Below are 17,154 nucleotides of genomic sequence, written 5' to 3' on the forward strand. Positions count from 1 at the left end.
CGTGACGCAGGCCGCCGTTTTATTATTGCAAATTTTCTTAATGTCTTAAATCATCAAGTAGATGCTTTTGTGTGTAATTTAGGTGAGCGTAGTGGGCGGGTGGTATATTGCGTGGGTTATGTTCACGCGTTCGATTGTTTGCTTTCTAACTTTTCACTTTTGCCTTCATTTTTCCAGTGTTCATTATATCCAGCTGTTTTCGGCACTTCATGCATTCGAATTGTAACGAATTCTGGGGAATTTCTGATAATTATGCACCTTCTGCTAACGTTCGAATCGCTGAACTGTCGCATGAATAACTTCAATATTCAGTATTGCAAAATGGTCTTTATTTAGACTACTTTGGGAGTAGTAAAATTATACTTCAATATCACGTACTTTGCAACTAATAGCGAGTTTAAACCAAATTGATTAGTTATTCCTGAGCTTGCGTTGCTTTTATACTCACTGTCCCCGAGCTGATAGCCAGAGCAGCTAGTGCTCTCTTTTGTTAGTCTTAAAATTTCTTTTAAGACTAAATAATAATAATAATAATATACTCCCTGTTGCCTCGTTCGCATATTTCTCTTAACGTCTAGACGCCTTCTAGAGTAGTTGTATCTCGTGCTTGGTTATTTAGTTATATGCTTGTGTATGTGTGAGTAACAACTCTTAGCTGATGACTACATGTGTTTTTGTGAGATATCTCTTCACTTCGAGCTGCTGGTTATGTGTGTGCATGTACATAAATTTGGCTACTTGCTGTATTCGTTGGTCAGATTATTTACTAACAGTGTAGTGATGCTAATATTCGCCACAGAACTTTACTAAAATGACGGCAAATTGTAATGGATTAAACGGTTTGGAATTTTTAAAGATTTTGAAATACTGAGAATAAAAGAGGAAAGGGAGTGGATTAAGATTGCCGAATATGGGAAACCTTTCTTTTGCAAATATCTTTTCCGCAAGTCCCGCACTCTGTTTGACCAATGTCCCAGAAGTGCATTCACACCATATTTGTTTGACGATCTTACAGGTCTCTGTGGAAACAAAATACGTAGGAACATTAGTTGATATCTAAGGTGAATTAAAATGAAAGGTCGGGACTTACCCTTATGGATATTTTAAATAAAGTAATTAATACATGGTCGCGATAATCTCACTCTGAGACAATTAAGAACGTATGTCAATGTTCTTTAGCTTCGTAGCTTCGCGCGGGATCAGTTTAAGAACTAGTACCACTTTTTCGCGCGATTATCTACAGGATTGGTTGTTCAACTGCTTCAGAGCTACCATAGATGTTCGTGTGTTACACCGATGAACGTTATGCAAAGATAATGACCAAAACTTGGTACAAAGTTGATGTAATATGACTGCATTTTTTTTCATAATCGTTTTTTTCGCTTAAAATAAAAATAATTCATTCTTCTATACTTAGGAATGAAAAAGCGGATGAACTTGCTAAAAATGGCGCATTCCTCGAAGCTTGCTTCGTAGATGTCCCAACTAGATTGGGCGAGATGAAGAAGAGGCGAGAGTTAGTTACACGCGATCGACAAAGGGGTTGCGAGCACCCAAACTCGTGGTTGTAAATTGTCGAAGATCGTAAGTAGGTCTTACAACCTTAGACTAACAAAGTAATTCTTATTATTAAAAAGAAACGACTGTAGGCTCATGATAGATATTCTGACTGGATACTGCCTTCTGGCGTCATATTCTTTTAAATTTGACCTAGCAGGTGATAGCAGATATGAGATTTGCGGGTTGGAGGAGGAAATGATCAAGCACGTTTTGTGCTCGTTTAGACTCCCGCTGTCAGATTTAGAAGCAGCAAGTGGCAAAGGTCCTAGGAAGCTTGTAGTATTTGGCCAACAGGACAGCATTATTTTATAACATTTGAAAGTCCTGGCTTTTGATAGAATTTTTCAGTTTGGTCGTTAAATAAACTTCAAGTAATACTACGGCCTCATTCAGTCTATTTGTGGCTCACGCGGACTGGCCAGTTCAACCTAACCTAATCTTTACCTTGATATTTACAAAACATTGCGAGCTGACTACAGATGATTTATAATTTTTTAAATGATGTAAAACTGAAATAAAAGAATAACCGTGCATCCCAACAGACATCTGGTTGAAGAGTTCGTCTCCATAAGAATTCAACTCTTTGAAAAAAGGGGGTATAACAAAGCCCTTAAAAAACATATATAATAAGGCCGCGTCGGAATTCTTTGCCAGGGATTTCCCGGTGAACCCCGTTCTTAAAGATAAATACCTTAAACACGCAATTGAGAAAAGCAGCCTCGACAGGGAGATTTGCGTCACTCTAGCTCAACATCGATCTGAATACTGTTATAGGTTAAATCTTACTTATTTAAAATCAACCCCGACATACCCATTGTATGTTGCGCTTGTATTTTGTCCCCACATGGCACCAACCATCATTTCAATTGCAATATTGAGCCAACGCCTTTAACACACTTACCATTTTAGTCCAACCCTGTTGAATCTTTAAGTTTCCTCTGATCCTGTTCTCAATATCCTCTTGATGGCAATTAGTAAGTGGTCGCACCTATTGGGTAGGGCGAATAACTGCTGCAACCACAACAACACCATACATAATTATTCGTTATTAGTCAAATAATTGAGTATAATTGCACTTGATATTAGTAAGATGTTTGAATTAGGGTATTCCCCCGTATATTTGGGTTTTAAGTTTTAGCTTGAATAAAAAGCATTTTTTGATATTAAGAGGGAATGAGAATTGTGGTGAGCTTAGTCTTCTATTTCGTTTGCGGCCGCCCCGGGCAAAGCAAGATCAACAATCTAGAAAGAAGTTCCTTCAATTAGAGGAAAGCTTTTCGTAGCGAGGTCACCCTCGGCAGTGATTTGGCAAGCACTCTAAGAGTTTTTCCGCCATGAAAAGCTTATCAGTGAAAATTCATCTGCCTCGCAGATGCCGTTCGGAATCGGCATAAAAAATGTCGGCGCCGTCCCGCAAATTTGTAGGAAGTATTAAAAAGAGCACGACGCAAATTGGAAGAGTGGTTATCGCGCTTTCATTCATTTTTTTTCTATATAGTAATTTTTCTTTTTTTTTTTTTGTGCAAAATCCAACTTGAAATCTGAGATAAATGAAATACATTGTTTTAATTTTTCAAGTTGATTTTTGTTATTATCTCCCTTGTATTTTGTGATATTTGTTTTTTTTTATACTCAGCGTGCTTTGCACACAGAGCATATTAACTTTGATTGGATAATGGTTGGCTGTACTGGTATAAAGGAATGGAGATAGATATAGACTTCCATATCTCAAAATCATCAGTATCGAAAAAAATTTGATTGGGCCATGTCCGTCCGTTAGCACGATAACTTGAGTAAATATTGAGATGTCTTCACCAAATTTGGTACACGAGCTTATCTGGATCCAGAATAGATTGGTATTGAAAATGAGCGAAATCGGATGATAAGCACGCCCACTTTTTATATATATAACATTTTGTAAAACACAAAAAACCGGATTATTTAGTAAATAATACACCTAGAATGTTGAAATTTGACATGTGGACTGATATTCAGACTCTTGATAAAAATTTGGAAAAATTTTTGAAAATGGTCGTGGCAGTCCTTGTGATAAAATCAATTTTACAAATATTATTAATCATAAATCAAAAATCGTTAAACCTATTGTAATAAAATTCGGCAGAGAGGTTGCCTTTACTATAAGGAATGCTTTGAAGAAAAATTAATGAATCGGTTAAGGATCAGGCCCACTTTTATATAAAATGTTTTTAAAAGGGTCGTGGACGAATAAAATAAGCTATATCTTTACAAAAAAGAGCTTTATATCAACGGTATTTCATTTCTCAAGTGTATTTATAACAAGAAATAGGAAAAACTTCAAATTTTAAAAAATGGGCGTGGCACCGCCCCTTTTATGACTAAGCAATTTTCTATGTTTCGGGAGCCATAACGCGAAGAAAAATTAACGGATCATAATGAAATTGGGTGCATAAATTTTCCCTATAGCAGGAAATATTTCTAGAAAAAATGGACGGGATCGGTTGAAGAGCACTGCAACTTAGATATATAACAAGTTTAAGAGGGTCGCAGACTAGAATAATAAGCTATAAATTAGCAAAAAATAGTTTTGAATCAATGATATTTCACTTATCAAGTTTTATTGTAAGAGGAAATGGAAATGAAAGGTACAATTGAAGCTCACGCTGAGTATATAATGTACGGTTACATCCGATCTTAGACACCTTTACTTGTTTATTTATTTCTTTGCATGTTTGACATTCCTTTAAAAATCCAAAATTCACACTTTGCAATTTTTTTGCTGTTCATATTTCATATTTGCGTCGCAATTTCATTTAGCTCGCCAATCTTACGCTTGTCAATATTTATTTTGGCATGTGTTTTGGTTTTTTTCTTTCTTTCTTTTTTTCCTTTTTTTCCTCACCAAATTATTTTTCTTTATGTGACATTTCTTTATATGCTGATTTGGATTTATTTTTGGTTTGGTGCGCTAATTTTGGCTGCTTGCCTGATTAATGTTAAATGAATATGTTAACACATTGTAAAAATTGTTAGAATTTTGCAATTTGAGTTTATTAAATTTGAACTAAATATGTTAATAATTATGCATGTGGGTATGTCATGTGTGATCGCATAATACTCAGTACCTTGTCAATGAACTTGATGGAAAAATCTTCAATTAACTAGGGAATACGTAGCAAGTGATTTTTATACTCAGTTGCGCAGAGCTCACAGAGTATATTAACTTTGATTGCATAATTCATTACCAAATACGCATTAAGCGATGAAACTTGGTACGTGAGTTGAGCTTATGACTCAGAATAGAAAGCTAGTAAAATTTTGGACAATGGGCGTGGCACCGCCCACTTTTAAATGAAGGTAATTTAGAAGTTTTGCAAGCTGTAATTTGGCAGTCGTTGAAGATATCATGATGAAATTTGGCAGGAACGTTACTCTTATTACTTTATGTCTGCTCAATAAAAATTAGCAAAATCGAAGAACGACCACGCCCACTTTTTAAAAAATTTTTTTTTTAATTCAAATTTTAAAAGAAAAGTTAATATCTTTACAGCATATAAGTAAATTATGCCAACATTCAACTCCAGTAATGATATGGTGCAACAAAATACAAAAATAAAAGAAAATTTCAAAATGGGCGTGGCTCCGCCCTTTTTCATTTAATTTGTCTAGGATGCTTTTAATGCCATAAGTCGAACAAAAATTAACCAATCCTTGTGAAATTTGGTAGAGGCTTAGCTCCTAGGACGGTAACTGTTTTCTGTGAAAAAGGGCGAAATCGGTTGAAGCCACCCCCAGTTTTTATACACAGCCGATCGTCTGTCCTTCCGCTCGGCCGTTAACACGATAACTTGACCAAAAATCGATATATCTTTACTAAACTCAGTTCACGTACTTATCTGAACTCACTTTGTATTGGTGTAAAAAAGGCCGAAATCCAAATATGACCACGCCCACTTTTTCGATATCGAAAATTACGAAAAATTAAAAAAATACCATAATTATATACCAAATACAAAAAAAGCAATGAAACATGGTAATTTTATTGGTCTATTGACGCAAAATATAACTTTAGAAAAAACTTGGTAAAATGGGTGTGACACCTACCATATTAAGTAGATGAAAATGAAAAAGTTTTGCAGGGCGAAATCAAAAGCCCTTGGAATCTTGGAAGGAATACTGTTCATGATATTACATATATAAATAAATTAGCGGTACCCGACAGATGATGTTCTGGTTCACTCTGGTTCACATTTTGGTTGATATCTCGAAAACGCCTTCACATATACAACTAAGGGCCACTCCCTTTTAAAACCCTCATTAATACCTTTAATTTGATACCCATATCGTACAAACAAATTCTAGAGTCACCCCTGGTCCACGTTTATGGCTATATCTCGAAAAGGCGTCCACATATAGAACTAAGGCCCACTCCTTTTTAAAATACTCATTAACACCTTTCATTTGATACCCATATCGTACAAACAAATTCTAGAGTCACCCCTGGTCCACCTTCATGTCGATATCTCGAAAAGGCGTCCACCTATAGAACTAAGGCCCACGCCTTTTTAAAATACTCATTAACACCTTTCATTTGATACCCATATCGTACAAAAACATTCTAGAGTCACCCCTGGCCCACCTTTATGGCGATATCTCGAAAAGGCATCCACCTATAGAACTAAGGCCCACTCCCTTTTAAAATACTCATTAACACCTTTCATTTGATACCCATATCGTATAAACAAATTCTAGAGTCACCCCTGGTCCACCTTTATGTCGATATCTCGAAAAGGCGTCCACCTATAGAACTAAGGCCCACGCCCTTTTAAAATACTCATTAACACCTTTCATTTGATACCCATATCGTACAAACAAATTCTAGAGTCACCCCTGGTCCACTTTATGGAGATATCTCGAAAAGGCGTCCACCTATAGAACTAAGATCCACGCCCTTTTAAAATACTCATTAACACCTTTCATTTGGTACTCATACCGTACAAACAAATTCTCGAGTCAGGCCTGGTCCACCTTTATGGCGATATCCCTAAATGGCGTCCATCTATAGATCTATGGCCCATTTCCTCTTAAAATACCTTTTAATACCTTCTATTTGATACACATGTCATACAAACACATTCCAGGGTTACCCTAGGTGCCTTTTCCTACATGGTGATTTTCCCTTACTTTGTCTCCACAGCTCTCAACTGATTATGTAATGTTCGGTTACACCCGAACTTAGCCTTCCTTACTAGTCATTCATATTTTTTTCGCTCAACTACATAGTTCACAGATGATTAGTACGAGAAATTCAGTAATATTTTTAAATTTTCGTTTTTTAAATTAATTGATTAGTTCGGGAAAGGAAGATGATTGCAATTTAAAGAGAAGATATTTTTTCCCTGGGCCTGTCAAAACTTATATGTTTGATACAGTTATACAAATTGAAAATATCTGCAGCCACAAAATAGATTTATGCTCCGATTAGTTTGAATTTTATTGAATGGAATTTTTCAACCAGGTTTACTGAAATTTGTCTCAATGGGTCACTTTATGAAACAATGATTTAAAATAGAAATATTCGGATCAAATCCTTGTGTACACCTTTGAGAATGACACTCATAGGCAGAGGACAATTTGGGATTGCTTTGATATCGAAACAGCACCATCTACCTTCTAGCTTTTGTATCGCTAGCTAATCCGTTTGGGTCCTCGGTAGTTTGGTCCTCGGCTTTGCTGTTTTTTGATTGGGTTATTGGCTACTTATACTTCATTACATTCGGCTTGTGGCAACAGGTCCCATATTACGTGTTACGATCCGTTATCGAAACTCATTTTTTAAATCACAATAGCTCTGAAATGGTGATTCGGATTAATGACATATGCGAACTAGCGACAAATAGTACTCGTTAGATCCATAACTTATTATAATTTTTGGAAATAGTTTGATAATTTTGGAATCGATTGATTGAAAATGGTTTTCAGTCACTGATCGTAACACGTAATACGGGCCCGGCTATTTAATCATCTTCGATTTTGTTTTAGGGGTTATTATATTCTTATTTAAAGGAGCATTAAATTGTGTCCTTCTTAATTCAAATAGTTTCTCATCATCAGCTATCAAGTCGACGTTTTGATTTTTCACACAAATTTTTCCAGGGCTTTAATCTTTCACCATTCGTCTTAGCTTGTAGTACAACTTGTGCAGACCTGCTGTCTGATGGCTTAAAAGACTTGAACTCGCGCTATTTTGTTTTTGATTCTGATGATTTGTTTTGTTGTTTGGAACGTTTTTCCACCCTACCTTTCCCAATTTCGTTTGTAGACAAACCAGTATCGACTTTGTGCTCTCTTTAGTGCCGTTTTTGTCTCCATTTTCGTTTTACAAAATGCGACTACTTTTTATTTTTAAGACAGCATTTTTACAGTCTTTTCGTTGCATTTGAGGCAGATATATCATTCTTCATCCTGAACATGTTCGATCTGGTTACTTGTTTGCGGTTGCACCTACTGACTGCGCGAAGCACTGTTAACAAAACAAAACCATCTGATGGATCTATGTTAAAACCTGTATATGATAAATTTTTTCATAGCTATTGCATCCATTATTCTTAGTCTACATATTAGATCGCCTCTATTGCGTCATGGCTTTATGGCATTATTTGCCCAACCTCGAGCTTAAATCACCGAGAACAAGTGAGTTTCACGCTGACGTATATTGCGCCCTTTTCTCCGTCGTCATTCTTCTCTAATGACGCTTGGGAGTATGAGTATGAAATATTGAGGGATTTTGTTCTCTATTATACGTTCAAAGGTGTTACGTAGATTTGCAAGAAGAAGTGGATAGCTCTTATTGTTTAGTGACTCAAGTTAAAAAAGGTAATTGGAACGATTTTCCGTCATCCCTTATGACATTTGATTTGGAGACAAACCAGTTCCGGTGTTGCGCTATCTATCATCAGTGTCAATTTTTGTTCGAAAACATTCGAGGTCAAAAAATTACAGTGATGATGGCGCAACGCCAAGATCTGTTTGTCTCGAAACCAAATTTGGCAAGGCATGGCGGAAAATTCTTCCAATATACTAAAATTATCCACCGTGTTCGAAAATCAACAAAAGAAAACGAATCAGTTAGTTTTGAAGCTTAGTTATTATTAGATATATTTTTTTCATACTTACTTTCCGTACCCTTTACTGATCCTCTTTCAATTTCTTTGCAGAATCTTTCCGACAAACGCGAGGATGCCAATCGTTCTGAATCGCTCGATGAACTGAACGCTGATCAATTGGTGCAAGAGAAAAGTGCCGTACAACATGGCCTACTCTACTTTGAATCCATGTACGGTCGTCCAACTACAAAAGAAGAACGTGATGCGGCGCGTCCACTCTATGATCGTTATCGCCAACTCAAGCGTATGGTTTTGCGCAGTGTTGTGCAATCGGGCAGTGCTGTAACCGGTGCACCGGAACTACCCACCATACTGGAAGATGAAGCAATGGTCTTCGAATTTACACCACATTTACTCTCTTCAGCCAATAGCACAGAATCGAATTCGCCCAGCGAATCTAACACAACAGCAGCAAATGTTTCATCCGATGATTCGACCACAACAACAACTGGTGCCATAACTGACGCGCAAACAACAGCAACAACAACAACCAATGCTAACGAAAATCTTAACTCACTAAATATTGAAGAATTGTGGGAGGTTTTGGAGCGTACACGCGAAGAAAAGAAACTACTCAAGTGCACCATACGCGAATATGAGACAATTTTCGAAGAACAAAATGGACGTAAGATGCTAAAGAGTGATCGTAAAACCATCGAAGAAACATATGCACAATATAAAGAGAAAAAGGCAAAGACGCGTTTGGTGCAAGAACTTATCAAAAAAAAGAAACGCACAGTTGCCTAAATGGGCCGAAAGTGGGCGCTAGCGCTGCGGCAAAAAGTGCTATGTAGCGAAAGCTTCATTGGATTGCAAGTTTTAGTTTATAGTTGTTGTGCAAGTGAATGCGGCAAGTTCAGTTTACATAAAGCTCATTAAATTTGAATATTTGCACTGCAATATAGAAAGTTCTTTTAACTGTACATTAGCTTTGATATGCGTGTTATGGTATGCTGTTAGCAGCAAAAAGCTTTTGTAAGCTTGTTTTGTAGTGTTATGTAAAGCTTTTCATGCGCATTGCAGTGCATGTGGTTATAATTGAACTGGTAGTTGAGATGCAACTGCAACAGCATTGCAGTGTTGGAAAAAGCAGTAATTAAAAAATTTAGTTGAAAATAATTTTGGTTAAATACTTTAAAAGCAGCAAGTTTGACTTGTTAAATAAATTTATTTAAGCAATACGAAACTTTTTTCTATCTTGGAAAATAATTCTGTTTTTATTTTTAACGGGGTTTTATTGGAAAAAGAAATTTCAAGTAAGTTAAATTTTGAGAGCTGAACAATTTTTGAAAAATTGTTTTTTTAAACAAATTTTTCAGTATAAAATATTTTTCTAAACCTATTTTTAAAGTTTTTTTAATATTTGTATTACTTTTTCAAATAAAAAACAAAAAGAAAATATTTTTTTTATTTTGTCTTATTGTTTAGGTTTTTTTTAAATAAAAATTTATTAAAAACCAAAATTTCGGAACATATATATTTTTCAGGTTTTTTATACAAACTTTTTGGAAATGTGCATATATGATTTTTATTAAAATGTCTTAAAAAAATATTTAAGTGTTATTTTTTATTTATAAATGCAAATTAGAAAAAAAAAACAGAAAAAAAACATAATCGAAAATAAAAATTTATTGATACTTAATTATTTTCTAACTAAGCATTGCACTGTTTTTTTTTCTAAACATATTTTTTTGAATAAAACTTTTTAAAAATTGTTTATGTATATATGTACTTTTTATTTAAAATTAGAAAATTTTTTTTTCCTTAATTTGTGTTAAACTTTTTCAAAACAAATCGTAGCTTACTTTTGAAATAAAAACAAACTTTTCCAAACATGTGTAAAACTTTTTTAAAAGCAAAAAATGAGAATTTTCTTCTAATTTTTTGTATATATTTGACAAGTACATACAAACAAAAATTATGCTTCAGCTTTTTAAAAAAAAGTTCCAAAAATTTCATGGAAATTAAAACTCAATCAAAATAAGATGCTAAAAATTATTTCTTCTAAAAAATTAAATAATAAAAACTTCAAAAATTCTTCAGAAATTAAAATCACCTTTAATTTTCGAAAATAAGATGCTAAAAAAATTTTTTTTTTAAATAAGTTATTTAAATTTTTAAGAAATTTTTTGTGTACATTGGAAGTTATAACCACCTTTATTTTTTTAAAATAAGATGCTCAAAAGTTTTTTTAAAACATATTTTTTTTTTAAAACATTTTTTTAAAATAAAATGTTTGAAAATTTTTTTTCAGTTTTTTTTTTCAAACAACAAATAGTTTTGAAAAAAAAATTTTTAATTATTAAAGTAATTTTTCGCATAGTAAAATTTAGTTTAAAAACAAACCGTTAAAACAAAGTAAAATAAAAAAAAAAACATTTTAAAATTTGATTTTTTTAAATTTTTACTTAAAAAAAATTTAAAAGCATTTTATAGGAACACATTTTTTCTGATAACAGTTAAATCTGATTTTTTTTAATAACACAAGGAACAATTTTTTTTTAAATACTTTTCGTAAATTATGTTTTTTTATACATAGAGCCAAATTTATGAAATACAATATTTTTTTAATGACGAAATTGTTTGAATTTGGAGATTTTTGAAAATTAATAAAGGGCCTCATTCTCTATTACGACGAACGTTCGTTTCGGCTCAGAGACGAATCGCAAGTGTATTGCACTATGTTAAACGATGGTAACATATCGTTTGACAATTGCTTTTGGCCTTCCTGTCTGACATAAAGTTAGAAACGTAAAGGCCGAACGAAAATTATAGAGAATACCATCGCTAGACGAAATCATTTGGAGGCGAATCGTTCGTCTCAGTTATCGTTCGCAATACAGAATGAAGCCCTAAACTTCTTTTAATAAGTTTTATTTCTTATTTAATATAGAGAATAAAATGTAGCTACTTAATATCAAACAAATACATATAAATATGTATAAGAATACTTTATTTAACTGTTATTTTCTCGAAATGTAAATCGTTTTTTATATACATGCATACATACTTACACATATATAAATATTCATTGTTATATTAATTTTATGCACTTATATAATAAAGCAAAAAAATATATATATTTATTTTGCATCTAATTTTATTATATAATCTATACATAAACTTATACTATATACTTATATATACATATGTGTGTTTACCAAATACAATTACATATATATCTAATATGGTTTGTAATTGCAACATACATACATACATACATACATAAATGTAGCCATCAAATAGTTATTTAGTTACTTAAGCTTTTGAAAACTGTGTTAATTTTTATAAAATTCACAATTACTACTTATTACAATCTTAGCTGCTAAGTGAAGCGCAATATGAAGCTAAATAAAAGGAAAAAAAAAATTGATTACGAGAATAGCATGAAATTTTGTAAAAATGCGTAAAATGTTGCAAACGCTGTATGCTATGAAAATTATGTATCTACGATTATTAATAAATATGAATGATATGAATATGTTAGCGAAAGAAATGGGAGCAAAAGATTACAACACATTGTGTTAAAATTAAAAAAAATATATATATTTAATGTTTTTATAAAAAACACTATTATTCGATGTAATATAAAATATCAAAATAAAATAATGAATAAAATAAAACAAATTTGCATAGAAAAACCTAAAAAGGGAGATTTTTATTTAGTATATAGTACACCTAAAATTTTTCCACAGCAAATTGAGAAAGAACTTTTTGCCCTCTCCTCCACATGGAGTTTCTAATTAGTTATACTTTTAACTATGTACTCAGCGTTGCCATATATTTTTTTTCCAAGTCGTCAGACGCCGCCCAAAAAATCGTCAAAAATCGTCATATCTATGGCAACAACCAATAACAACCAAAGTTGAGTTAGGACGAAGTTGGGTTATTACCAGGGGATGTACGATTGTATTCGCCGGAAACAAAAATGAGATCGTCGGATTTCTTTCAACAATATTAACTTTAAAAGCGCTTTTTTGAAATTGTCTCTGTTATTTTTTGTTGCCACATAAACATATATATTTTTAATTCATTATTTTATAAATAAAAAAACCTCTTAAAATATAAATTTTGTATTACATACAAAAGGTACTTGTTTTCAGTCCAACCTCGAATAAATTCCTATATCATTTTAGTTTCTTAGTTATACATTTTCGCGTTCATTTTTTAGCATATTTATTTGCCGTTCAATATTATGAGAGGAAAAGTTATTAAATTTTAAATAATCTTGACCAGCAATATTCCGTTTAATGTATCAGTTTCCAGACGGTTTAGGATTTTGTGACAGGCACATTAGATCTGCAACGAGTACATAAATTAGAAAAAGCGTATGTAGAGTCAGCTCTTTTGATAGTAGAAATATTTTTCCAAAAAACTTCTGGAGGAACCTTAGAAATGTCTTCAAAATATGTCTTAAATTCTAAAAACCTTAATTCCCTATACTCGCTATCAATATCCTGCACAATTTTCTGATCGATTGTGTGCGAAAAATGTTGCAAGACCATATGCAAAGAATCAATTTTTTTCCAGCAACTCCTTTGGGATTCATGAAACTTAAGTTTTGTAGAAAAATATTATTAAAATCAAAACGCTTTCTAATTTGGTCACACAGTTCAATATAAAAAATAATACAATCTTGTTAAAACTTGACTTTTTCTTGCTCGGAAATGTAAGAGATAAGCTTATCCATCGCGTAAACTCCTATATAAATCTGATCACTTTGCAATATATTTGAAATGTTTTTACAATCTATAATTTCTATGTTGTATAATGTAATTTCGGCTTTACAAAATTACACAATATATTTAAATAAAGTTTTTATATTTCCAAATACATATTATGTACTTGAAGCCCCTCACTCTGGAAAATTTTATTAACTTTATTAATATTTTGAAGGATATACTTCAGGAAGGAGAGATAAATTTCGTTCATATCATCCAAGTTATAAAGAATGGTTTTTGCACTGTCTATTTTTTCAACATTTACAGCGAGGTTAAAAAATATTTAATGGTTCACAAAGTTCTAATACTCTGTATACTACTGCCCCTAAGGATAGCCAGCAAGTTTGACATGGATGTAACATCTTTTTTGTCTGCAATTCCAATAGCGCAATTATATTTTTCAATTGAGTACTTCTCTGAGAACTATTGGAAACGTAATTATACACATTGCGCACCAATGTTTCTATAATGCTGGGTAGTTAAGCAGGCATACGAAGAGCAAAGTGCCAAAGAATGACATATACATTTAAAAGTAATATTTTATATAGAAGGCAGGCTTAAATCGCCATTTTTCATCACAAAATCGTACAAGCGTCATTCTAGATGAAAATCGTCAAAATTACGACGGCGTCGTCAATTTCTCAACCGCTGTATGTACTGTCTACTCTCTTGTATTCCAGTATTCTAATAAAATCTCTAAATACTTTATACCCCTCCAAGCTTGAGCCTAATCCAGTTCGTGACTTTATACTTTCTACTCCGAAAGAAACAACGCTGGTAAATTCAACAAATCGTGTCTGTTGTTCCTGGTTAATTCAATTGAGTTTTTTGTCAAGAGAGAAAATTTGTTTAGTCATTTCAACAAAAGAGAAAGTATTGGTCTCAAGCAGGGACCTATTTCAATAGCTATTTTTTTTTTTTTTTGAGTTAAAAATTCGGGTAAAACAATTGACCTAGATGAAGAGTATGGGATCCCGGAAATACCCATAGTATTTCCATGACGCTCATGCATCCTTTTAATTTTTCGGGCTTTTTTAAATAAAGGCCACAAATAAAAATAAAATCCCAACGTTTATTTTTTAAATACGAAAATAAAAGTCAAATCTGAACTTCCATTTTTTAAGGACAAATGAAAGTAAGGCTCTAAATGTCTATTCTATCTTTATGGTCATTTTAAAGTTTTTGTTAGTAATACCAAAAGTTTGTCATAGGAAAATTAAAACTAACTCTAATAGTACTTTACTTAAACTTTTCCATAATAATAATGCCTATTTTTTCTCACCATAAAGTTTATCCAATTATGAAATTTTCTTGAAATTTGATACACCGCTTTTTGCTCAAACAAGAAGGTTTCTTTATGAAAAAAACGCCGCATTTTTCCTTCTTTAAAAAATAAACGTCTGAGTTTAAATTTGATTTTTGGACTTATAAAATAAAAGTCCGGCTTCAATTATTTCTTTCAGACTAAAAAATTGTATGTACGGAAATAATTATTTCTGAAGGACTTTTATTATAAAAGGAATACGAGTTTGGGTCCCTGGTCTCAAGTCAACAATATTTTGCAAAAATCACAAATAGTCTCACTAATTTTTCTGTTAAAATAACTGATTTCATTCGGTAATTTTAACAGCGATCAACTTTCGACATTATTTTAAAGGAAAACTTACGCTCACGGCGCCTATTACTTTGTTGATCATGGCCACAGATCTCTGTCGTATCAACGGCATTCTAATGTTGACGGATATCTGCTATTTTAACAGTTTTGATTCGTATTTTTCGAGTGACATTAATAATCGTTTGGTTAACTGATTTACGAATAACGAAACTCTTTTAAGGTGATTTGACTGTTGAAACGCGCACAATTTGTGCGAAGTTGATTCAACAGTCAATTTCGTGGAATAAAAATGGTAATACATTTCAGCTGAATTGATCCATAGCTCGATTGACTTTACTAGCTTTTTTCTTTTAATGTAGAGAGTAAAACTCGATCCGTATTTTCTGCGTTAGCGTTTAACACAAGATCAGATGCCCAGACAAATCCTTATATACTGAAGCTCACAATCCATAAGAGAAATAATGTCAAAAGCCATTTACAGCTTACAATTACCAAGACGTGATCTGTAAGTCCCATGAGTTTGGTTCCTCGTCGTACCGCCAAAGTAGCTAAATGTTGACCAGCGTCGACAGAGGAGGTGATAATTCTCGCCCATGCTAATACTGCGACAGTTAGCATGGTTAGCGGGTTCGCCTATCTTACGGATAATGTTATGTAAATGCATACGCTTTGGTTCCGCCGGTTCCTGGCGCTTCTTTATTTTTTAGCTTAGATATTTATATTTTCACTTCGTTAAGTTGGGCGGTGGAGTGCATACTACGTTTTCAGGTATTGGGATATCGTTTTCGGCATCTAACCCCCAACCTGAAAACAAGGAGCAATATTCTCTTCATAAAATATACAACCTCCTTAATCTTATTGTAGGAGTTTTACACATCATTTATAGCTGCCAGGATCTGAAGCATTTTCTACGCACGCTTTTCGGTCCTAGGCTTAGTTTTTACAACGACGCATCTCTTTTCTTTAGCAGCGTCACATATGAGCCCTTAATATGTTCTGACCGTTACTGTGCCCTAACGCAGCATGGATCACAAACCACCGTCGCTCTTAAAGAGAAGTCGCATCGCTCGTTATTGTACCAGTCTGCTATAAAGAATGTCCTTCCTACTTCCGTACATCGTTAAAGCAAATGATTGGTCTCAGTGAGTAGATATGTGATCCGAAAGAATTAATTATCAGATGTGTGTTTCATGAGAATTTTCTGCACCGCACACTTTTCTTGTGTCTGCGGTCGTACGTATTTTCTAGTTAATCATAAAGTGCTAATATATAAGACCACCACCGAATACCATCCGAAGTGTATAACAAAAACCATTAAACATAGAGGTTCCAACATTATAGTCTAAGCATGCTTTTCTTGAATAGGCCTGGGTTAAGGACATCATGCTGCCATATTCCAGAGACGATGTTTAGCCGTTCCGCTGGACAACGACCCGAAACATGCCAGCGCAGCAGCAAAAAGATGGTTTGAAGAAAGCCAGATCAACGTAATGGAATGACCGCCACAGTCACAGATATAAGCCTCAATCAATTATAAAATAATAATGCCATAATTATTATTCATTACACATTTACATTCAATTTAATTTCCAAAAAAAAAAAAACAAATATTTTGCATAATATCAAAAAATGTACATACATGTATATGTCCATTAGACTGGACATATGTATATGTCCATTAGACTGGACATATTTTGTATGAAAAAAATTAAAAGTTTAAGAAAAGGCTGTACCGCCGCTGAAATTATTCCTTTGTACGTAGGTAAAAAAATTGCAAAGTCTTGGGCAGATAACTTCAGGTTAAGGCGTGATACATTTTCATTGAAAATGCCCAGAATCGGTTTTTTTGTAATTTTCGACAGCCATGCGTGACAAAACCTTAAAAAAAGTTGTTAATATGCTATTTCTCTTCTAAAGTGTATTTATAACAATTAAATGAATGGCAACAGTTTTTGGAAACGGGCGTGGCAGCGCCTCTTATATGATTGGGTACCGCTTCTGAAGCCATAATTCGAAGACCGTTTGAAGCAGGGATGCACCTTAACGTTAAGCTAATCGTTTATCAAAAAATTTCCACCGTTTCCGTTGAAACACTTCGAAATATTATCGATAA

General features: G+C 33.3%; 1 protein-coding gene across 3 annotated transcripts in view; it reads left to right on the plus strand.

Annotated features, from left to right (window-relative positions):
• The window catches only part of LOC137245526 (protein FAM13A), a 151,082-nt gene extending 138,728 nt beyond the window's left edge, over positions 1-12,354 (plus strand). For all 3 annotated transcript variants that reach the window (XM_067776334.1, XM_067776333.1, XM_067776332.1), the window contains one exon: positions 8,757-12,354. In XM_067776334.1, the coding sequence (XP_067632435.1) occupies positions 8,757-9,452 (696 nt within the window). In that variant the 3' untranslated portion in view covers positions 9,453-12,354. The remainder of the gene's footprint in view (positions 1-8,756) is intronic.
• The last annotated feature ends 4,800 nt before the right edge of the window (positions 12,355-17,154 follow it).

This window comes from Eurosta solidaginis, chromosome 3, assembly GCF_040869045.1.
Source record: "Eurosta solidaginis isolate ZX-2024a chromosome 3, ASM4086904v1, whole genome shotgun sequence".
NCBI lineage: Eukaryota > Metazoa > Arthropoda > Insecta > Diptera > Tephritidae > Eurosta > Eurosta solidaginis.